Here is a 19,442-nt window from a genome sequence, read left to right as displayed (position 1 = left end):
CCATTGTGTGGGCGGATATGAAATACTCTACTGAAAGGTGAAAAAGTCACCATGTACGCCTAATTTACTTGCAGGCTAAAACGGCTGTCACAGTAGTCTGTTCTTGTTCTATAAAAGGAAACATTTCCATTGCACCCGCAAGGTCAATTAAAAAATGATTTACAAAAAAGCTTGCATGTTTCAAAATTAGTACAGAAACTGTAGGAGGATGTGGTGCTTTTTTATTCAGATCATGTAAGATTTTCTGAGGAACACATGAGGGCAACAGTGGAAGCATCACGCAATACAAATTGGTGGCTAAGAGGTGTAACCCCAATAATGGAAAAACCAATACCTGTGCAGCATAACCAAACACCTTGTGGTCATTGAAATCATGTGCTATACATTTTTAAGCTACTTTGATAACCATTAAGGCACACATTTTTGTTTACTTGGATAATTTATAAGCCATTACAGTTAAAAGTCTAGCTCTCGCTGGTTACAAAAGTCTTCTTCCAATACATTTTATGAAATGTACAAAAATAAATACATAATAAATACACCCTTATCCGGCGGCTGCATTGTGTTCACCAAACTCTGAAACACTTTACACCACAGTATGAATGGTGCAGGTAATGAGATAAAAAGTAAAATCCAATGGTCTGATCCTGATCCTGATCCTCCAGACATTAATTCTAAAACTGTTAAGTAAACTGAGATCTGACAAAATTCTCCAGGGAAAAGATAAGATGTAAAGTAGCTAATGCACATAGAAAATAATTTAGAACAAGGAGAATGATGTCCGGTGATAATGCTGCAACTGCAAATAATAGAAAAACAAAATAGGATTGGAATTGCTTTTATACTACTTTTGAACTACTTAATCATGCTCCAGTGACATTAACAACATATATTTACCAAAAGTGCCTACTACACAACTGCACACTACATGTTACCAGGCAACAAGAACAAACTTGTTAAGAAAACAATGAGGATTTACTGATGTGTCTTTTATTCTGGGCCATCTAAACCAGTTTTCATTAGTATTTATTTTATTAATTGGAGTATTACAATTGAATGGTGTGGCTGTGGTTGAGATGGAAAGATTCTGGATGGGGAGCTCAAGCACAATAGAAAGAAAGCAATGCTGATGTACAGGTAAGTAAGCTGGGCTGAGCTGAGTGGGGGATGGAGGGGGGTGATGCTGGGATGCCAGAATCACTGTTGAGCCCTCTTGAGGTGTTGTGGGCTAGTCTACGAAACACAGAGAATGGAAGGTGCCCACTTGGAGACCCCAGAAATGTACCCTACTTAGGTCAATCCAGACGGTTGTCATGCTGATGCACTGGGGAGACTGCACTGGGTTGATTTCCAGAGCCAGCATCGCAGCCGTTGTGTGTGTTGGTGCGCTGGGGAGGCAAAATGAGCTGATCCCTGGAGCCAGCATTACACTTCAGCAATCAACACAAGACAGAAGGCTATCTACATCATCAGGTGGAAAACAATGCAAATGGATGGAGATGCAGATGGATCACATTAGTTAACATATTTATTTCCTGTTGCACTTGGTGTCACTTCAGACTGATAAAAAGATTTTTAAAAATCTGCATACTTTCTTAGATATTGCATTTTGCTTTTCTTTTTGTTTGTTTGTTTGTTTGTTTTGTTTTGTTTTTACCCATAAGCAACTGGGAACAACCGTTCTCCTCATTGAAACTTCAATAGACACTACTTCATTTAAAAAAATAAAAAATAAAAAAAATGACAAAAAGACAACCACATTGAAATCAAGGATCTCATCAACTACAAAGGTGGACTGGCAAAATCAATTGGACATGCTCTTTCGGTGCTTGTAAAAGTAGACTTTAAGAGAACTTAAGGACAAGCAGCCTAATTGCATAAAAAGGTCTTAAATGCTTTTAAGACCACTTCTTGGACTTAGACTTAAAATTTAAGTCCAAAATAAATAAGACCCATTGCACAAAAAGTCTTCATTTGAGCTTGGTCTTAAATTGAAGTAATTTTTTAAGCCTCCCCTCACCATGTTTAAATGGGAAAAAGGTCTTATACAGCTTACAGACCAAATAATAAATTAAAGAGGGGCTTGTACTGGTTGATCTCTCACCTTAGCAAGTAAGTGTGAAACAAGTAGATTTATTTGTACCCTTTAGTTTCTGTTTTATAATTCAGCTCTGTTACACTACTATGCTCATTTAAAATGCTGAAAATAAATACACAATAGAAATACATGTTTTTAAAAAATAAAACAAAGGGTGTGTGTCAGCTATCTGTTAATAGAAGTGTGAATCTTTCTCTGGTTATAAGATACAACTATTTGAAGTAGTCCTGCCACACAGGAACTGCACCTTGTTAATGTCATTGGTGGAATTTCCATGCATATCTTTTGCTCGAGAAAAATGTCTCGTGTAAAATGCTTTTTTGGGTTTAAATTCACTCTGTTTATGGTACACAATCAAACCAGGCTTTTCACCCGAAAAAGTGACTCTAAGCTGCTGCAATAAAGCAAAATACCTTGTGTCTGGGTGGCATGTCGTTAGTATTGAATTAATTTTCAACTAATTTATCTTACGACTCATTCATTAAAAATTAACTGGGAGGTTTAAAATGAAACTGACTAACACAGGTATTGTGTTGTGAAAACTGGTGGAGACGTAGGATTCTAAAGCTCCGTGCCACAAATCTTCCACGTAGGCAGCCAAGACTGATTGGAAACAGTGGATGTTTTGTCTTTATTTCAGGAGCTTGAACCTCCAAACATGCTTTACCAGAAAATCCTTATGCCTTTCAATCTAATGCCAATGGCTAGAAAAAGGACGGTTTGGACACATACTCGTCCATCTTGCTGTTGGGAAGTGGTTGTGTTGCATCACTATTTCTCAGATATGCAGTGGATAGAGTGCTTTTTGCATCACCAGGGCAACATTCAGCATTATAGCGGAACTGGTAAAGGAAGATATCTAGCCAAAAAGGAATTACATACGTCCTCCTGTGCCAGTGGAAAAAAAGAGTGGTGATTGCTCTGTATAAGCTGGCATCCTCAGCTGAGCACAGGATTAGGGTTACTCAGCTGAGTATAGGGTAGTTGGCTATGTGTTTGGGGTGCATAAAGCCACGGTTCATCGTTGTATTTACAAGTTTGTCAACTCCCTTGTTCAGAGGCACTGCAACACGTACATAGCTATGCCTAAGGCCCCGCTGTTTTACGTGACCTGCTTTTTTAGGCTGCACTTCATTCCTCCCACAGCAAGTTGGTCATGTAGTCTACTCAATTAAACCACTTATTGATTCATAATCTCACAATTCATCTCAATTAGTCATTCTATTAACACACATTGGCGCGTTGATTAGGCGGCAGCAGTTTTGGACATTTATTTAGTCATGCATCCCTTTATTACTAATAAGTCTTATTCAATATTATTTCTTAGAATGTGTAAATAAATAATTTAAATGTTTCAGTTTACTAGTAGGAACACATAATTTGTCAACAAAATATTTTAAAAAACAGCACTGATTCCCGCAACAATTTATATAAAATACTGAAATCATAACATCAGTGCTCTAATATATATTACACATAATAATAATAATAATAATAATAATAATAATAATAATAATAATAATAATACAAGGTTATTCATAGGCAGCACATTAAGTGTCACTTACAGTTTCATGAAAGAAAATGTCCTATGCAGTAAATATTGCTATTAAACTTAAACATCGTCTGTTGGTTAACCTGCCTTCTTTCATAGATTGACGTTGTTCTGTAAAAACTTCGTCAGTAGAAGAAACACTTATTTCAGCATCTACAGAATTAGTAATAACTGACAAATATATTTTAGCCTTCTGTGTTAAATTGGGAAATAATTCTTCAACTTTAATCCAAAATGAATTCAAAAACATTCTACTGCCGTTTTATTTTTTTTGGTAGGTATTTGTCCATTTCTAATTTACAGTCAGCATCTAATCCTGGAATAGAATATAATGGGAGGGCTTCCAGATTCAAACTACACACTTGTTGTGGGTCAAATATCTTTACTGCCATCAGAAAGTTATGAGCTGGCTGAAAAAAACATGGTTACTTTTTACTTTGATTTAGTAACTAGTCAGTTTTTCAGAAACATCATGGAAGGTTTTTACACATAGTTTGTTTATTGTGTACCTCTTGTGCCATTACTCGGTATGTATTTATTAATTCTGCAACTTTATTATATGTTTGATGCACGACTTTCAAATCACTGAATCAGATCCATCAGTCCCTTGGCATGCGTCACAATTAGGGAGAGTTTTTAAACTTTGCACAACTTTAAGCAATTTCTGGAGGTCCGTTAACACTACAGTGTTTGGTGAAAGGTGCATTTCCTTTTCCAATAAGCCTGTGTAAAAAGGAATGTATTTGAAATGATATTCAGCAGCAGAATACCAAGTGCCCCATCGTGTTATGCATGGCTCAGGTGGCAGCTTTACGGGTAAAGTACAGTCTTCTTGTTGGATTGCTTCTCTCAGGTGGTCTTTAAAATGTAGTTTTTTGCTTGGGCAATGTTTACACAATTTTTTTAACGTTTGCAACCAGCTTGTCTGCTTTCGGAAAATTATTTGCCCAGATATTGCTGGCAAGGGCTATTATGTGGGCATTACAAGTCAAATGTACTGCATTTGGCAGTAAACCATGAACAATGTCATTGTATGCCTTAATCAGAGACAAATCCACTCACATTATTAAAATGAACTTCAAATGTGTTTAAACATTTCACAATGCCCTGTGCCACCAATGAGTAATTCAGGGTGCAGATTAACTGTATCGGCTGATATTACTTTCAGTTCGAAGGTATTCAAAAGTCCTTGGAGAACAAACAAAATGTTTAAAACATACTCATCAGTAACTACAGATACACTGTCAGACATCTTTACCAGTTCCACAATTTTCATCTTGTGCAACTCAGCAATTTAGGGTAGATATACCCTTCTGCTTTGACCTGCTGTAGGAACTGCTCCCGCATGTGTTACATGTCTGTTCAGAAATGTACGTAGTTTAGGATTATCAATTTTTTTTCCAGGGGAACGTTAACACAAACAAATGCCTCTGTCAAATCAAAACTAACATCTCGTCGGTATTCATAATTTTTGATCCCCTTACGTTTTTTACTGGAGGACGCTATCTCATAGCTGTCAATCTCAGCCTTTTGTTTTCTGTGTTTTTCTGATGATAAATGTCAGTCTACAGTTGACTTTCGAGTGTGGTCCAAAGATAAATTGCAAGTTGTGCAAAAAAAAAAATATACCCATCGGTGTACAGAACACCAGGTGGATATTGTTGCGTGCGTTCGTTCAATGAATTGTTTTTTGATTGCGATGTCTTTGACTCCATGTTTAGGTCTCTCGATTTTTCGTTTAACGCATCAATTTATTAAAATACCATTTATACTCATCATAATTAGCTTTTATTTTTCTAATTAGTCATTCGATTAATTTTGATTACTATAACTGAAGTGGCTGCAGGGACACTAGGGGATAGCAGTTGAATTCCAATTGAAAAAAACAGGTTGTGTAAAATGCAGGAACCTAGCTATGCCAGATGTAACTGAAGCAAAAAGCATTTCTCTGCGGGACCATCCTGCTTCTCCTGAACGGTACCTCCTTGTTTGTTCCTGCAGGTAGGACTGTTTCAGTTTTTTAAAATTTGTCCCTAGCTTGTGGGACTGTACACTCTATTCCTCTTTCTGAGAGAGCATCAACCACTTGTTGGTACACATGCTTGTTATGCTGTTTTGGGCGATCGAGCTGGCTCAACACATCCAAGTCACTGGCTATACTTATTAATGCCCAGGTTTCCTCCTCACTCGAGCGATTTTAAGTGGAGGGCGGTAACGTGTTGTCTTTGGACATAGCTGGGATCAAAAGCAAGGGAATTCAGTTACAGACAGTTGCTCTTTGTGTTTTAACTTTAGCATAGTTTTTACAGCAAGGGTATTCTCAAACAGCTGCTTTAATACTATAACAAGGGCATAACACAGTTCATGGTAAGTGGTTTTATACAGAACTGACACAGACACAGCAAAAAACAATAATAAAAAAAAAGCTGCATGCTTTATCATTAAGGTGACCTACACCACTGCTAACCATAAAACCACCCATCTGCCACTACTTTCTGCTGTCTTGGAATCCACAGTAAAAATTGACCTGCTCCCTTGCAATATTTATAGTGAAGGAGTTAAATTTGGTAATATATACAACTACAAGAAGTACATAAGTATTGCTTATTACGACAGAGAGTGGTGCTTGTTTGCTTGGCTTAGTGTGTTATAGGTTTTACTTTACTGCAGAATCCTCTGAGCAATGGCCAAGTGAGAAACACTGGCTGGGTTTTCATGCAGTTTAGAAACTCCAAATTCTGTCTCCGTTGCCATGACAATGTGATGTAGCAAGCACATTCCTCATGCTATAGGAAGTGGTACGACTTAAAAGGGTGGCTAAATCGTATTCTCACTAAAAAGCTGCGCAAATTGACCAAAAAAGAAGGGCTTTTTTTTTTTTTTTTTTTTTTTTTTAACTGAAATATGTCCGAAAGCCACACCTTATTTTTACAAGACTTCAGCAGTGAAGATCCCATTTGTGACGTAACCTCAAGAAGCCCTACTATAACTAAAGGCCATACCAAGCAATTCTTTATTAACAATCTGCTGGAATTAGTCTTGGCAAGCTTTTTTTGACCAAATAGGAAAAAATAAGCACACAGTACAAGGGGTTTAGAGACCTCTTCATTCAGCATTTCTTTTTATGTGAGATCATTTATATATCATTTCAAATGATTGTCATTTGACTCATAAAATCACTGTTCTTTATAGTTTAGTTATTTTATAAGAAGGCTATGAAAAATACTGATGACACAACAAATTAAAAAAAAATGCTGCCCTTTTCAATAAATACATAAATAAATAACGATAGCACTTTTCAAAGCACAGAAAGTTTTTTTTAAATTTTTTATCCCTTCCACTTTTATTATTGTTATTGGATTCAGGCATCTATTATTATTATTATTATTATTATTATTATTATTATTATTATTATTATTATTATTACAGTGGCTCTCAAAAGTATTCACCCCCCTTGGACTTTTCCATATTTTATTATGTTACAACATGGAATCAAAATGGATTTAATTAGGAGTTTTTGTCACTGATCAACACAAAAAAAGTCCATAATGTCAAAGTGAAAAATAAAATCTGCATATTGTTCTAAATTAAATTACAAATGTAAGACAGAAAATAATTGATTGCATAAGTATTCACCCCTTTGAGTCAACATTTCATAGAGGCACATTTGGCAGCAATTACAGCCATGAATCTATTTGGATAAGTCTCTACCAGCTTTACACATCTGGACACTGCAATTTTTTACCATTCTTCTTTGCAAAATTGCTTAAGCTCTGTCAAGTTGGATGAGGACCTTTGGTGAACAGCAATTTTCAACTCTTTCCACATATTCTCAATTGGACTGAGGTCCGGGCTTTGAATGGGCCACTCCAGGACATTGACCTTTTTGTTTTTAAGCCACTTCAGTGTGGCTTTGGCTGTATGTTTGGGGTCACTGTCCTGCTGGAAGATGAATCTTCTCCTAAGTCCCAGGTCTCTTGCAGACTTCAGCAGGTTTTCCTCCAGATTTATCTGTACTTTGCTGCATCCATTTTGCCCTCTATCTTCATGAGCTTTCCAGGCCCTGATGCAGAGAAGCATCTCCATAGCATGATGCTGCCACCACCATGCTTCATAGTAGGGATGGTGTTCTCAGGATGATGTCTGGAGTTAGACTTGCGCCAAACATAGCACTTAGCATTGAGGCCAAAAAGCTCTATTTTGGTCTCATCAGACCATAGAATCTTCTTCCACTTGGTCTCAGAGTCTCCCACATGCCTTCTGGCAAACTTTAGCTGAGATTTGATGTGAGTTTTTTTCAATAATGGCTTTCTTTTTGCCACTCTCCCATAAAGGCTAGTTTTGTGAAGTACCCTGGCTGTTGTTGCCTTATGCAGTGTCTCCCAGCTCAGCTGTGGAAGACTGTAACTCTTTTAGAGTTGCCATAGGCCTCTTGGTGGCCTCCCTGACTGTTGCCTTTCTCGCCCGGACGGCCTGTTCCAGACAGATTCACAGTTGTGTGATATTTTCTCCATTTCTTAATAATGGACTTTACTGTGCTCCGGGGGATATTCAATGCATTGGAAATGTTCTTATATCCTACCCCTGATAGGTTCTTCAAAAGCACCATATTCCTGATTTGCTTTGAATGTTCCTTTGTCTTCATGATGTAGTTTTTGTTAGGAAATGTACTAACCAACTGTGGGCCCTCCCAGAGACAGATGCATTTAACCTGAAATCATGTCAAACACCTTAATTGCACACAGGTGGACTCTATTCAACTAATTATGTGACTTCTAAAGACAATTGGTTGCAACAGAGCTTATTTAGGTGTATCATAGCAAAGGGGGTGAATACTAATGCAATCAATTATTTTCTGTTTTATATTTGTAATTAATTTAGAACAATCTGTAGATTTAATTTTTCACTTTGACATTATGGACTTTTTTTGTGTTGATCAGTGGCAAAAACTAATTAAATCCATTTTGATTCCATGTTGTAACACAATAAAATGTTATTATTATTATTATTATTATTATTATTATTATTATTATTATTATTATTATTATTATTTATTATTATTATATGACTATTATATGGTGGGACATGTGGGTGAATAAGGTAGCTCATTGTAGATTTACAACCAGTATTTTGAAAATTGTACAGTACTAAACATGTTAACTGGATAAGTTTTATATCATTGACCTGATTTTAGGTCCTTCCATAGACTTCTGTAAAGATCAGAATTGCTGATCTATGGTTCTGTAAATTTGGTGTGGTGTGTGTGTGTGTTGGTGTGTTGTGTGTGTTTATAATATATAATATATATATATATATATATATATATATATATATATATAAATAATGGGAAACCCTACATGGATGTAGGGAAATAATACATGGATAGTACCCAGTGCTTTTGTGTGGAATGTTGCTATTTGTTTTGTTTAGAGTGTTTTTTTGTTTTTTTTTGTATTTGTGTAATGCTCTGTCTGGGTATTTGTTTTGTTTCCTGTCCTTTTTTTTTTTTTTTTTTTTTTTTTTGGCAGCTTGCACTTGCGGTTCTTCAATACAACCTAAAAACTTTGTGGAAACCCAGTTTAAAAAAGTTGCACTTTCAGCAGTTACACAAAGCCAAATTGGCACGCAGACAGAAACAGTTAAATATACCATCCTGTATTTTAATATTAATTAGGTCATTTGCATTTGGAAGAAGAATTTATTTGCTTTAAAAGAAAACTACATGGAAACCCAAATTACCTAAAAAATAGCATGAGAAAAAGGTGATTCTTATTTTTCTTTTTTACTATGGAACCCACTCCACTGATATTGCAGAGGGGTGTGTATGAGAGACAATATTGATAAAGATGTCTGAAGGCCAAATGGCAATGGATCAGCCTGTTGTGAATGCTGGCTCCACAATGAACCATTACCAGCTACAATGCCCCAATAGTCCATACAAGAACCATACACCAAAAAATGTGCTATGCTTTACTTGGCACAGAAAGGTTCATGATTAGTGGTGGCAGAGCTATGTGAAGAGTGCTTGAAGATGTGATGATGAGATTTCCCCAGTAAGTTGAATTTCTGTAACTGCAAGAATTTCTTACGCTGTATTTAACACATACATAGGGTCCATACATCTAAATTAATCATGAATGCATGTAACTTTAATAAATAAATAAATAAACTTTTTTGCCGTTAACAATGTCTGATAAGAGCAATTGACTCAAAACGAAACCTATAAGCTGTGAACTCTGTCACATGATGAGGGTGTTAAATTCAGTCGATGGTATTTCCTGCTAGGAGTATCACGTACACTCACTGAATACGTCATTGGAACGCCCCAAGTCTGCACTTTTAAACAAGCCAGGTGGGTGTCTGAGCAATATCCGCGTAATCACCGGGCTGAGTGTAAAGTGTTAAATTAATATTGCATAAGCACAATATAACGGGTTATTTTTGTAAAACTGTATTATCTGGCTGAAGAGTCAGTAACGAAACTCCAATTTATAACATTGTTCCTATGGGAATATGTGCTTCGATTTACAATGCGACATTCAGGAACCAATTGGGTCATAAGTGCGAGGACTGTCTGTATTTCAAATAGTGTGCCAGGGTATGTGTTGTTGTGAAATTACCACACTGTTATGTGTATTATATAGAAATAATGCATTTTCAATAGGTAATCAAGGTATTGAGGAACATTTATTTTGCAGCTCAGTGGATTATTACTTTTTCAAGTAACTGCACTTGTAACATTTTTGAGATAATACAATATATCAATCTGATAGTAGAGAATGTCTTCATTACTTATATTAATACTATTAAGACTTTTTTTTTTCTCTGAAGGTCCTATTAGCTAGCAGTTATGTAGTGCTGTACGCTGGGATTAAAGCAATGGAATACCAAGGAGACATGTTTTTTTGTAGCTTTCTTTCAGACATGAGAAACCAACTGAAACTGTGGATCCTGTAATAAGTGCCCTGTGTAATTACAACACTTTGTGTGAGTCATAATACATTTTGACAATCCACTACTTAACATTTCTTCAAAGTTTGCCTAATTGTTAATGTTCGAGAACTAACCTATGGGATGTATTAAATCAGTTTCATATTTAGATATGATCATTTTGCAATGTGGACAAGTGTCCTGAGACACACAGAAAACTTCAATCTGCTAGCTAGATTTAAATCAGATGTGAAGTCATAGTCCAAGATTAGGACATTACAACTGCTCTACTCAATTTCTTAAAAGTTTATTTTAGCAGATTTTTTTTTTTTTTTCCTGTAGAAGGCTTTTCATCCAAAGAAAAACTGCTGTTTCTAACTACTATATATTAATTGGTAGTTTATTTCATTTTTTTTTTTCTTTTTGGCCTTTTTGAAATTTAGCAAGAGCTATCAAAACAAACAAACAAGAAAAAGATTGCAATGAATTTAGGAGTAATGTGTTTTTTTCTTTTTTTGTTTGATTGTTTTTTTCTTTTGTTTACCTCTTCCTTAAAGTCAAAACCTGTCAAATTGCAATAACTGTGTGTGGGTGGGTCTGTGTCAATGCCACAGTGCAGTATATATGGTTTGGTTTGTTTAGTCAGTGGAACAGATTTTAAGGTCTTATGCCAATTTGGACTGTTTTTTGTAAAGGCCTTCAACAGTTTATCTGGCTGAGTAATATTTTTATATTTAAAACTGCTTAGATAAACTTGGCTTCAATAATTGGTCGTGGGACTTGGGCGTTGGCCTCTGCTTGAGTTGGCATTCAAGTTTAAATCATGTCTTGCAAGAAACTCATTTTGTGAGTTTTTGTGTTATAACTGAACTCTGTTAGGGGTTATGCCTTTCTAAAGAAATCAGAAATCATGATGTGTGAAGAAATGTTCAATCATATCAAGAAATCGTAATCAATCTGAAACCACTTTATAAAACTTTTTTTTATGTATTTATTTTTTTGCATAAAATGCAGTACATTTTCTCTGAGCTGCTAATGTAACTTTGTTTTTTTGTTTCTTAGAAATGGATGAACGGGGGTCTTTCAAACAGTCTTCCTATCCTTCCAGTGGGCCGCGCAGTGACTATTTCATTTCATTCAGTGGCCGCTACAACATCTGACCAAAGTTTGATGAATGTTTATATCAAATTAGCAGAACAGGATATAAGGGTAGGTGTTACAAGTAAAATGGCTAAACTTTAACATAACATATGGTGATTATTAAATATAATTATAATAATGCAAGGAACAATGTACACCCATCTGTGCATAATAAGGCTGTAACTCTGTCGAGCGTTTTAGTGGCATATAGATCACAAGTGAGCTAGCTGGAGTGATTTATCACTGTAACTAGAAACCCTTGATAGAATTATAGCCTTATATGTACAGTTTTGGTGTATATTATTTGTTATAGTACATGGTGACATAACAGAAATTGTAAAACTAGCAGTGTTTATTTTTAGTAAATGAATAGTTGAGAATAGCACTTGAAAACAATTTTAAAAAAAGTAAAACAAGCTTATTTATTAACAATTCATTTAAACTTTAGTATCTTTTTTATTTTATTAACTTTTTCTTGGGGGGTGGCATGGGAAAACTATATCTATTATTTTAAGAATTGGAATATAAAATTTGCTTGGCTTTTTTGGAGGATGGAATTGGAGGATTTCCTCATCACTTAAGAGCCTCTGCTGTCTGTGGGCCTTCAGTCTACACTGCCTAGTTTCTTACTACATTTTTCTGAGTACTTGCATTATTCTGCTCTTCCACAAATTTCTCCTTCTTCTGTGGATAAAACTTTAAATCTGTAGGCCATTGCTGTTTCTTTTGGTATTGACAGTATTCTGTCATTTTCGGTGCTGGTGCTAGAATGTTTTTAAAAATTGAGGTTAGTATTATAATATTAATAATAATGTGAGGACTGTTTTAGTTTATAAACGCCTTCTAGGTTAAACTATGCTATGTGCTATTTGTGTACCAATACATACAAACTGTTATTTAAAAAAAAAAAAAAAACTAAGAATGGTCTGTATTTGTGATAATGTATTTTAATCAATATATCACAAACAATAAATACAACATTAATACCTGTGTATTGTCATTTCCATATAGCTGTCCAAGGATAACATTATAAGACTCAGTCAAGCCTTATTCCCGTCCATGCAGGCGGAAATGGAAGTATTGTCAGAATGGCTACGATGATGCTGTGCAATTTCTAAGAAAGAAAAAATGGTTTCAGTAGCTGCAATTCATTACCTTGTGCCTCAAATGCTGATGTTAGCCATCAGGAACATATTTGTTATTGGGGGAGGGGTGGTATCTTGTGCTTAATACACAACTCAAAGTAAGATGCCATTGACACTTTATAGCTATGGCCAAAAGTTTTGCTTCACCCTATATAACTAGCTAATTTTGCTTCATAAAGTCGAATGAAACCTGATGAATAATGTTATGTTAATATATTGAATTAAACACTACTTTGTAGTTTTCCCGTATACTTAATGAAAAATTGAAAAATAAATAAATGTGACATTTCGAAATCTAACATTAAATACTGTACTACTATTACGGCTTCTGGTAGACTTTTGCGATATCATTTTATACTTTCTTTGATTGCATGATGTTAAATAAAAGATCTAAATTATCTTCATATAGTTTTTTTTTTTTTTTTAATGATTCAATCCTAAAATTCTAGGTGATACAAAACATTTGAATTTATTTAAAAGTGTTATGTTTTACTGATTAACTAACATAAATAAATCCATTCTAACAGGGTAAAGGGCTCATCACAATTTGTTCTGATTCTGCTGTGTGGACTTGTTTGTACAGTGTGATAATAAAATCAGTTTGAAGTGCTACCAATGCAGTGGGGGAGGGTATCCGTGTATAGAGGCACAAATCAACAACTCTGTTTCTTGTGTAATATTTCATTGCATACCCCCGGTTTGCAATATGACTGAAATGTATGTGGATCAATCCGGAATAGATTAAAATACAGTAACTGAAATTGAAGTTGTACAGCACAATTGCATGAGTTGCACAGTACAGTACTGTGTATAATACAATTTGATTGTCATCCCACTCAAGGTCAGAGCTGCTAGAAAGTGCACTCTAGACAAAGCCACTCCTGGGCAGCTGCTCTTAGTACTTGCACGTTTGTATCATAGAGCACCTTATGCAATATTCTATTCTATATTACCCAACTGTACAAATATGTGTACAGAAAAGATGTAACTGTTTCATTCACATTAATTATTAATAAAATATTAAACCAAACGATCCAATTTATTTATTGATTTTTTTGGTATTTTTAAACAAAAACAATCAGCAGTAATTCTTTAACATAACCCTTAAAAGCCTCATCAAGATATACTTCCGTTAGGTCTGGCTGAAGACATGATTATAGTTTGCTTGGTAATATACAGTACCAGTACAGACATTTATTATATAAGCAAAATGAGTAACACTTTACAAAAAAAAATATATATAAAAATAAACTGTAATATGTTGTCATTTTTGCCACCATCAAAGTGCTGCAATTATGAAGCCAAGACATTTAACAGTTGGTTAAGGTCGGGGATCATTATATAATGTATATTTATGAATCATTGCGTACATATTTAAAAAAAAAAAAAAAAAAAAAGTTTGCCCTTAATTATGCTGCATGTTTTCTAGTAGGCAGCTGACTCCCTTTTGGTAAGGGCCTAACAAATGTCATGTCTTCATACACTGTGGTGTTCTCATCAGTGGGGTTACACGTTCTTTTCATTTTGTTTCTCTCTGTGTCCCAATAATGTTTTGCCTGTGAATGAATTGCAAGAGAAACCAAAAGGTTGTATTAATGTTTTCTGTCTGACAGTTTACAGTAACATGATTATTGTGATTAGATGTTTTAATTACTTACACAGATGATCAATAACACAGCTATGATTACACCCCCGCATGCAATTAGAGCTACGAAAAAGTACTTCAACCAAGGACATTCCTGCATTTGACACTCTTCTGGATCTGCAACAAATTGGATATTTCGGACATGTTGTTAAACCACTGCAGCACAGGTGTTGTGAACGCATACAGCAAGTTTTGTGTGCCTTTTTCTGTACATATACAGGTATTACAATAATTCGAATCTTAATGTAGCTGTATTTGTCATGCAATCTAGTGTACATTGGTTACACCATGGTTTTACGAAATGCATTTTACTAATCGACACTGTGCTGTCTTTTGGAAAATACTATCCAATATCTATATTGCACTTTGAATTAAATGTAGTATATTGGGAAACATTCACATTAATGATATGTGTTATATTCTTTGCATAAAATTACAGGAATAAATATGCAAAATAGTATTTACTTCAACAAAAAGACAGTGAATTTTCTAGTTTAATTCAAAATTATTTACTGAATGCATTTTATAATGTTTAAAATTATGGAAAATGTATATACTGTTATGAATACTTGTTGCAAGACATTTGTAAAATAAAGTCATTGACAGTTGACTGGAATTGTATCAGCATATGCATCAATACAATTGCCATCTGACGTCTTAAGTTTCCATGTGTTGGTTACATGGGTACAGCAGGCTACAGTAAAGATATTAGATGTTTATATTGACATTGCTTACCATAGACAATCAGCCTGGTTCCGTTTCCTCGGCTGGTTATTGGCGGAGGGACAATAAGTAGCACTTCACAGAAGTATTTATCAGTATCATTGAGCTGGAGGTCTTGGATGACTAAAATAGTATAACACTTGGAGTGGTTGCCATAAACATATATATGCAAATTGTCTGTAGTTGAAATCTTCTCATTTTTTGAGTAATGATTAATTGGCCTATTGTGGCTCCTAAACCAGGAAACATCTGTTTGGAATGGCACTTTCCCTTGGTAATTAAATTCACATGTTATGGCCACACTTGCACCATGCGAGCTTCTGATCTCCTGAGGATATTGTTTGACAGTTATCTTTGATCCACCAGTCACTGAAAATAAGAATAAACAATATTTAATCATTGAATATATTGCTGTATTAATTATCCTATTCTCAAACCTGTTACAGTATTACTTATTTGTTTTTTGTTAGATTGTCCCAAATTACTACTCCAGTCATACACCACTCAGTTATTTGTAAAACAAGTGGTTATATTTTTTTTGGGGGGGGAGGGGGTTGCATCATTTCTAGTACTACTAGTAGTTGTAAATAACACATTTTCCTGTAAACTGCTTGATTTTTTTTTATCCATTCAGCCCTAAAGTAATACATCTACATAACACATTTTACCAAAACAAGAAATTCAGTGTCTACTATTACTATGTGCAAGGTTAAAAAAGGAATAAAAGGAAAAAATATTCTGCTTACCCATTTGTGAATTTATAATGCATCCTGAAATAAACATGAGTGTTGCACTAGTAAACATATTAGATTTTTATGATGAACTGAAATCAGTGAACTTACTTTATAAGCAACTTTACTTTCTAAAAGCAGACAATGTGTGAAAAACTTTTTGTTTACCAAGACTGGCTTTTGGCTTTTTTTAAGCGATTGGCTGATAAACCCATTTCCTTCCTGACTGCTAAACACTGAATTTCATTTTGTGGAGTTGTTGGATGTATTGTTAGCGCTACAGCGAGTACAATCTCGAGATGTCTTATAAAGGAGTGGCTAAATGTTAGGCAGATCGTGAACTCCTATTATAACCACAGACAGTCAGAACTCTTAAATGCATTTTTCTCGGTTTCAAAAAGTGGGCTATATCAAGTACAGTACTTGCACAAATGGCTTTAGTTGATGTTTTTAGTGCTTTTACCATCTCAGTGCCACCATATTCAGTCATTTTTAATCCCAGACTCTGTCCACTTCTTGTTTTACAAATATATAAAACTAAATAACCAATAACATTCTACAGTTTGAGAATAAATGTATTATTATATTCATTTTATAAAAAATAAAAAATAGTTTGTCTATGCTTAACTGATGTTTTAGCTGCCAGAATACATGCAGTTTGGTAAATGCAGCCTCGTGCTGATAGTAATAAGAATATTACACCTACGCTGGAACATTTGAACAATGTTTACTTGAAATTAAAATTACATTTCAGGAAACGTAAGTTTTCCAAAAAGTATCATAATGATCAGGTTAAAAAAAAAACAAAAACATACATAACAAAACTAATAAAACCCTAATTTGAAATATTTTCCTCCTTTCAGCTGATATGTAGGCGTTTTTGTTTTTTGCCACTTTTCTTAAATGCCAGATCGTTTTGTTTTAACATCCCATTGGCTATGGTTATTGATTTGGTTAAACTGTTTTGGGCTTCTGTAGTGGTGCTGATTGAGTCAGGACTGTTTTTTTTTTCTATGTTTATGACACATACACCCTGTCTGGTTCATACTAATTGTGCGAGTCTAGAAGTCTAGAAATGCATTTTCCAGCATTATATGGCAACTTATTTTTAGACTTTGCAGTTACTGCTTCAGAGCACAGTTTGTCTCTGCTATGGATAAAGTAAACCTGAAGTTCCTGAATCAATTATCCACCCCTGGGCCATTTTAGTACAGTCTCCATTTTAGTATCTATCTCTTCTTCACATATTTATTGTGTCTCATTGGCACTTGTTTATAAAATTCTGTCAATAATTCTATTCCATTCATCAGCATTTTCTTGCTATATACACTTCTAAAAACAAAGCAATGACACTTTATCTCAGTAAGTCAACAAACTGTTCAACTCAAATAAACCTTAGTAAACCCTTTTATATGATGCATGGCTATCAGTGCAAAGATACATTTTGCAGACAATAACTAAATATGATCTTACTATTAAAGATGAATAATCTGTACAAAATGTGCCTTTATACTTGCTTCAAAATAGGTTCCACAATCTTCTTGTTAATATTTTAAACAGTCAACCAAGTAAGATAAGATTGTTACAGCCCCAGCACAATTTTGTTAATATTCAAATACAAATGAGAAAGCCTTCTAATCTTTGAGTAATGTAGTTCATCTTGCATTTTGGATCTTGCTCTTAATTGTATTGTAATTCTTGATCGGTATGTTTTGTATACAACTGTAAGGCGCCCTGAGTGTGGTTTAATGCTATTTAAGGACAAATACTGAGGCAGTTGCATCTTGCATACCAATAGGCCTAGAGGGTTGAATGCTTAGGCTTTCATTTATTACTGTCAGCCCTAATGTCTGCATGTTACATGCTGCCTCTCCCCGTTACAGGAATGATCATTCTTATCCCTAGAGATATTCCTGCCTAAGCAAATATATTCTGACATTTGATTTATTACTATAATCACCAATAGACTTCAATAGACTTTGTGGAGGACCAAGTTGTTAAATAGCTGTACTCCTCTTCAATTAAAGTAGGCTTTACAACAAGTACTCTATATCAAACAAGCAAAAACAAATAGATAAGATGAATGCATGTTGTATTCTATGAATTGCATCTCCTGTCAAACAGCTTGCACCAGAAACATTCCAAATAAGAGGTTTAGAAGTTCAAAAGTGTCTGTTATACATTTTCAATGTGTATTTCAAACATGTTTCTCATGGTTTTGTGTTAAAGAACATCTGTTTCTTTCTCCCCCCGCTTTCAATGTATGTTTTGTTTTGCAGTGACGACAGGTTAATGAGAAAGTAATTTAATGCTACAGTACACCACTTTATATTCATTTATTGCCAAAGCAGAATGACTAAGTGAGATTTTTGTTTTCCTGTACCCAGAAAAGGTGATAGCTAAAACTGGTTTGATCATTCATTGGTAAAGTAAGTTGATAAGACCAGCTATAGCTTGTGCCTTTATCCATGTAAGATACTTATCCTGATGACCTACCGGACGGCAGTTTACAGGACCAGGACCAGGTCTGGGTATCTTGCTTCCGGTTCCGTTTATTTGTTTTTTGGAGTGTGCCACCCCGAGAGTCTGCATGGTGTTAATCTGTTGGGGTGGCTAGCTGGGGCTGTGGAGGGAGAGTGAGTAGTGCTTTGCTGGTGGTTCGTCTGCTTTTAATAAAAAACTAAGAGGTAGGGTACCACTATTTTTGTCTGCGACTCTATATCAAGAACCAGTTTGTATTTTGCTTTAGTGACTGCTTAATGTTTAACAAATTCTCAACAGCAGGCGCTTGAAGTTTAAAATTTTAGGTAATACAATTTAAATGACCTCTTATTCACCTTCAGTATGAAATTAAGTCATCTCCTGCTGCACTGCTTGTGCGGTGCATCCCTGTTGGCTCTGCAGTGTTAATTATTAATTGACTAGTGGCAATGATCTTCCCTGTCCTGTGGTTTTATTGTTTTGTTGAACATTTTCTAGCAGCACCAATGTTGTCTAAATTATAGATTAAATGTCATTGGAGCCTTTATTATTTTGTACTGTAATTGTCCCGAGTTGCATTTTTTTTTTAAATTAGATTTTTACTCCTGTAATTTGTCTAAAATTCAGTGGGGAGTTCTTACCAATACAACAATATACTGTGACTTCAACTACAAAAGTTTAGCTAAAGTGGCTGCAATCGTTCTTGATGCCCTACAATCATGCTCCCAGCTGTCTCTACTACCGCAGCTGTAGTTTTCTGTCACAAAATTGGTCAAGGACCTGGACCAGCAGTTCATGTTATAAGGCCAGTGTTTTGTGAAACAAGTGTCTCTGTAAACTAAGTTCCCACACACACCTCAGTACTTTCAAAATGTATTATAGTTATAGTTAAAAGTATTATAATTATGCACATTTTTAAAGGGTGGTTATATGATTAATGACATTGTATCACATAGGGCCATATTGTGTAATGCACTTCTGCGGACCCCTGATGTGA

At 35.0% G+C, this 19,442-nt stretch overlaps 1 protein-coding gene across 1 annotated transcript; it reads right to left on the bottom strand.

Annotated features, from left to right (window-relative positions):
- Nucleotides 1-13,983: 13,983 nt before the first annotated feature.
- Nucleotides 13,984-16,097, bottom strand: LOC121320355 (T-cell-specific surface glycoprotein CD28-like). Its single transcript, XM_041258586.1, has 4 exons — nt 15,980-16,097; nt 15,246-15,602; nt 14,524-14,627; nt 13,984-14,421 (listed from the first exon to the last, which is right to left on the bottom strand). Exons 1-4 carry the CDS (start codon nt 16,035-16,037, stop codon nt 14,275-14,277), a joined length of 666 nt encoding a protein of 221 aa, XP_041114520.1. The 5' UTR covers nt 16,038-16,097; the 3' UTR covers nt 13,984-14,274.
- Between the last annotated feature and the right edge of the window lie 3,345 nt (nt 16,098-19,442).

Source organism: Polyodon spathula, chromosome 9, assembly GCF_017654505.1.
Source record: "Polyodon spathula isolate WHYD16114869_AA chromosome 9, ASM1765450v1, whole genome shotgun sequence".
NCBI lineage: Eukaryota > Metazoa > Chordata > Actinopteri > Acipenseriformes > Polyodontidae > Polyodon > Polyodon spathula.
The sequence above is the reverse complement of the archived record's forward strand: the minus strand, read 5'-3'. Positions and strand labels throughout refer to the sequence as shown.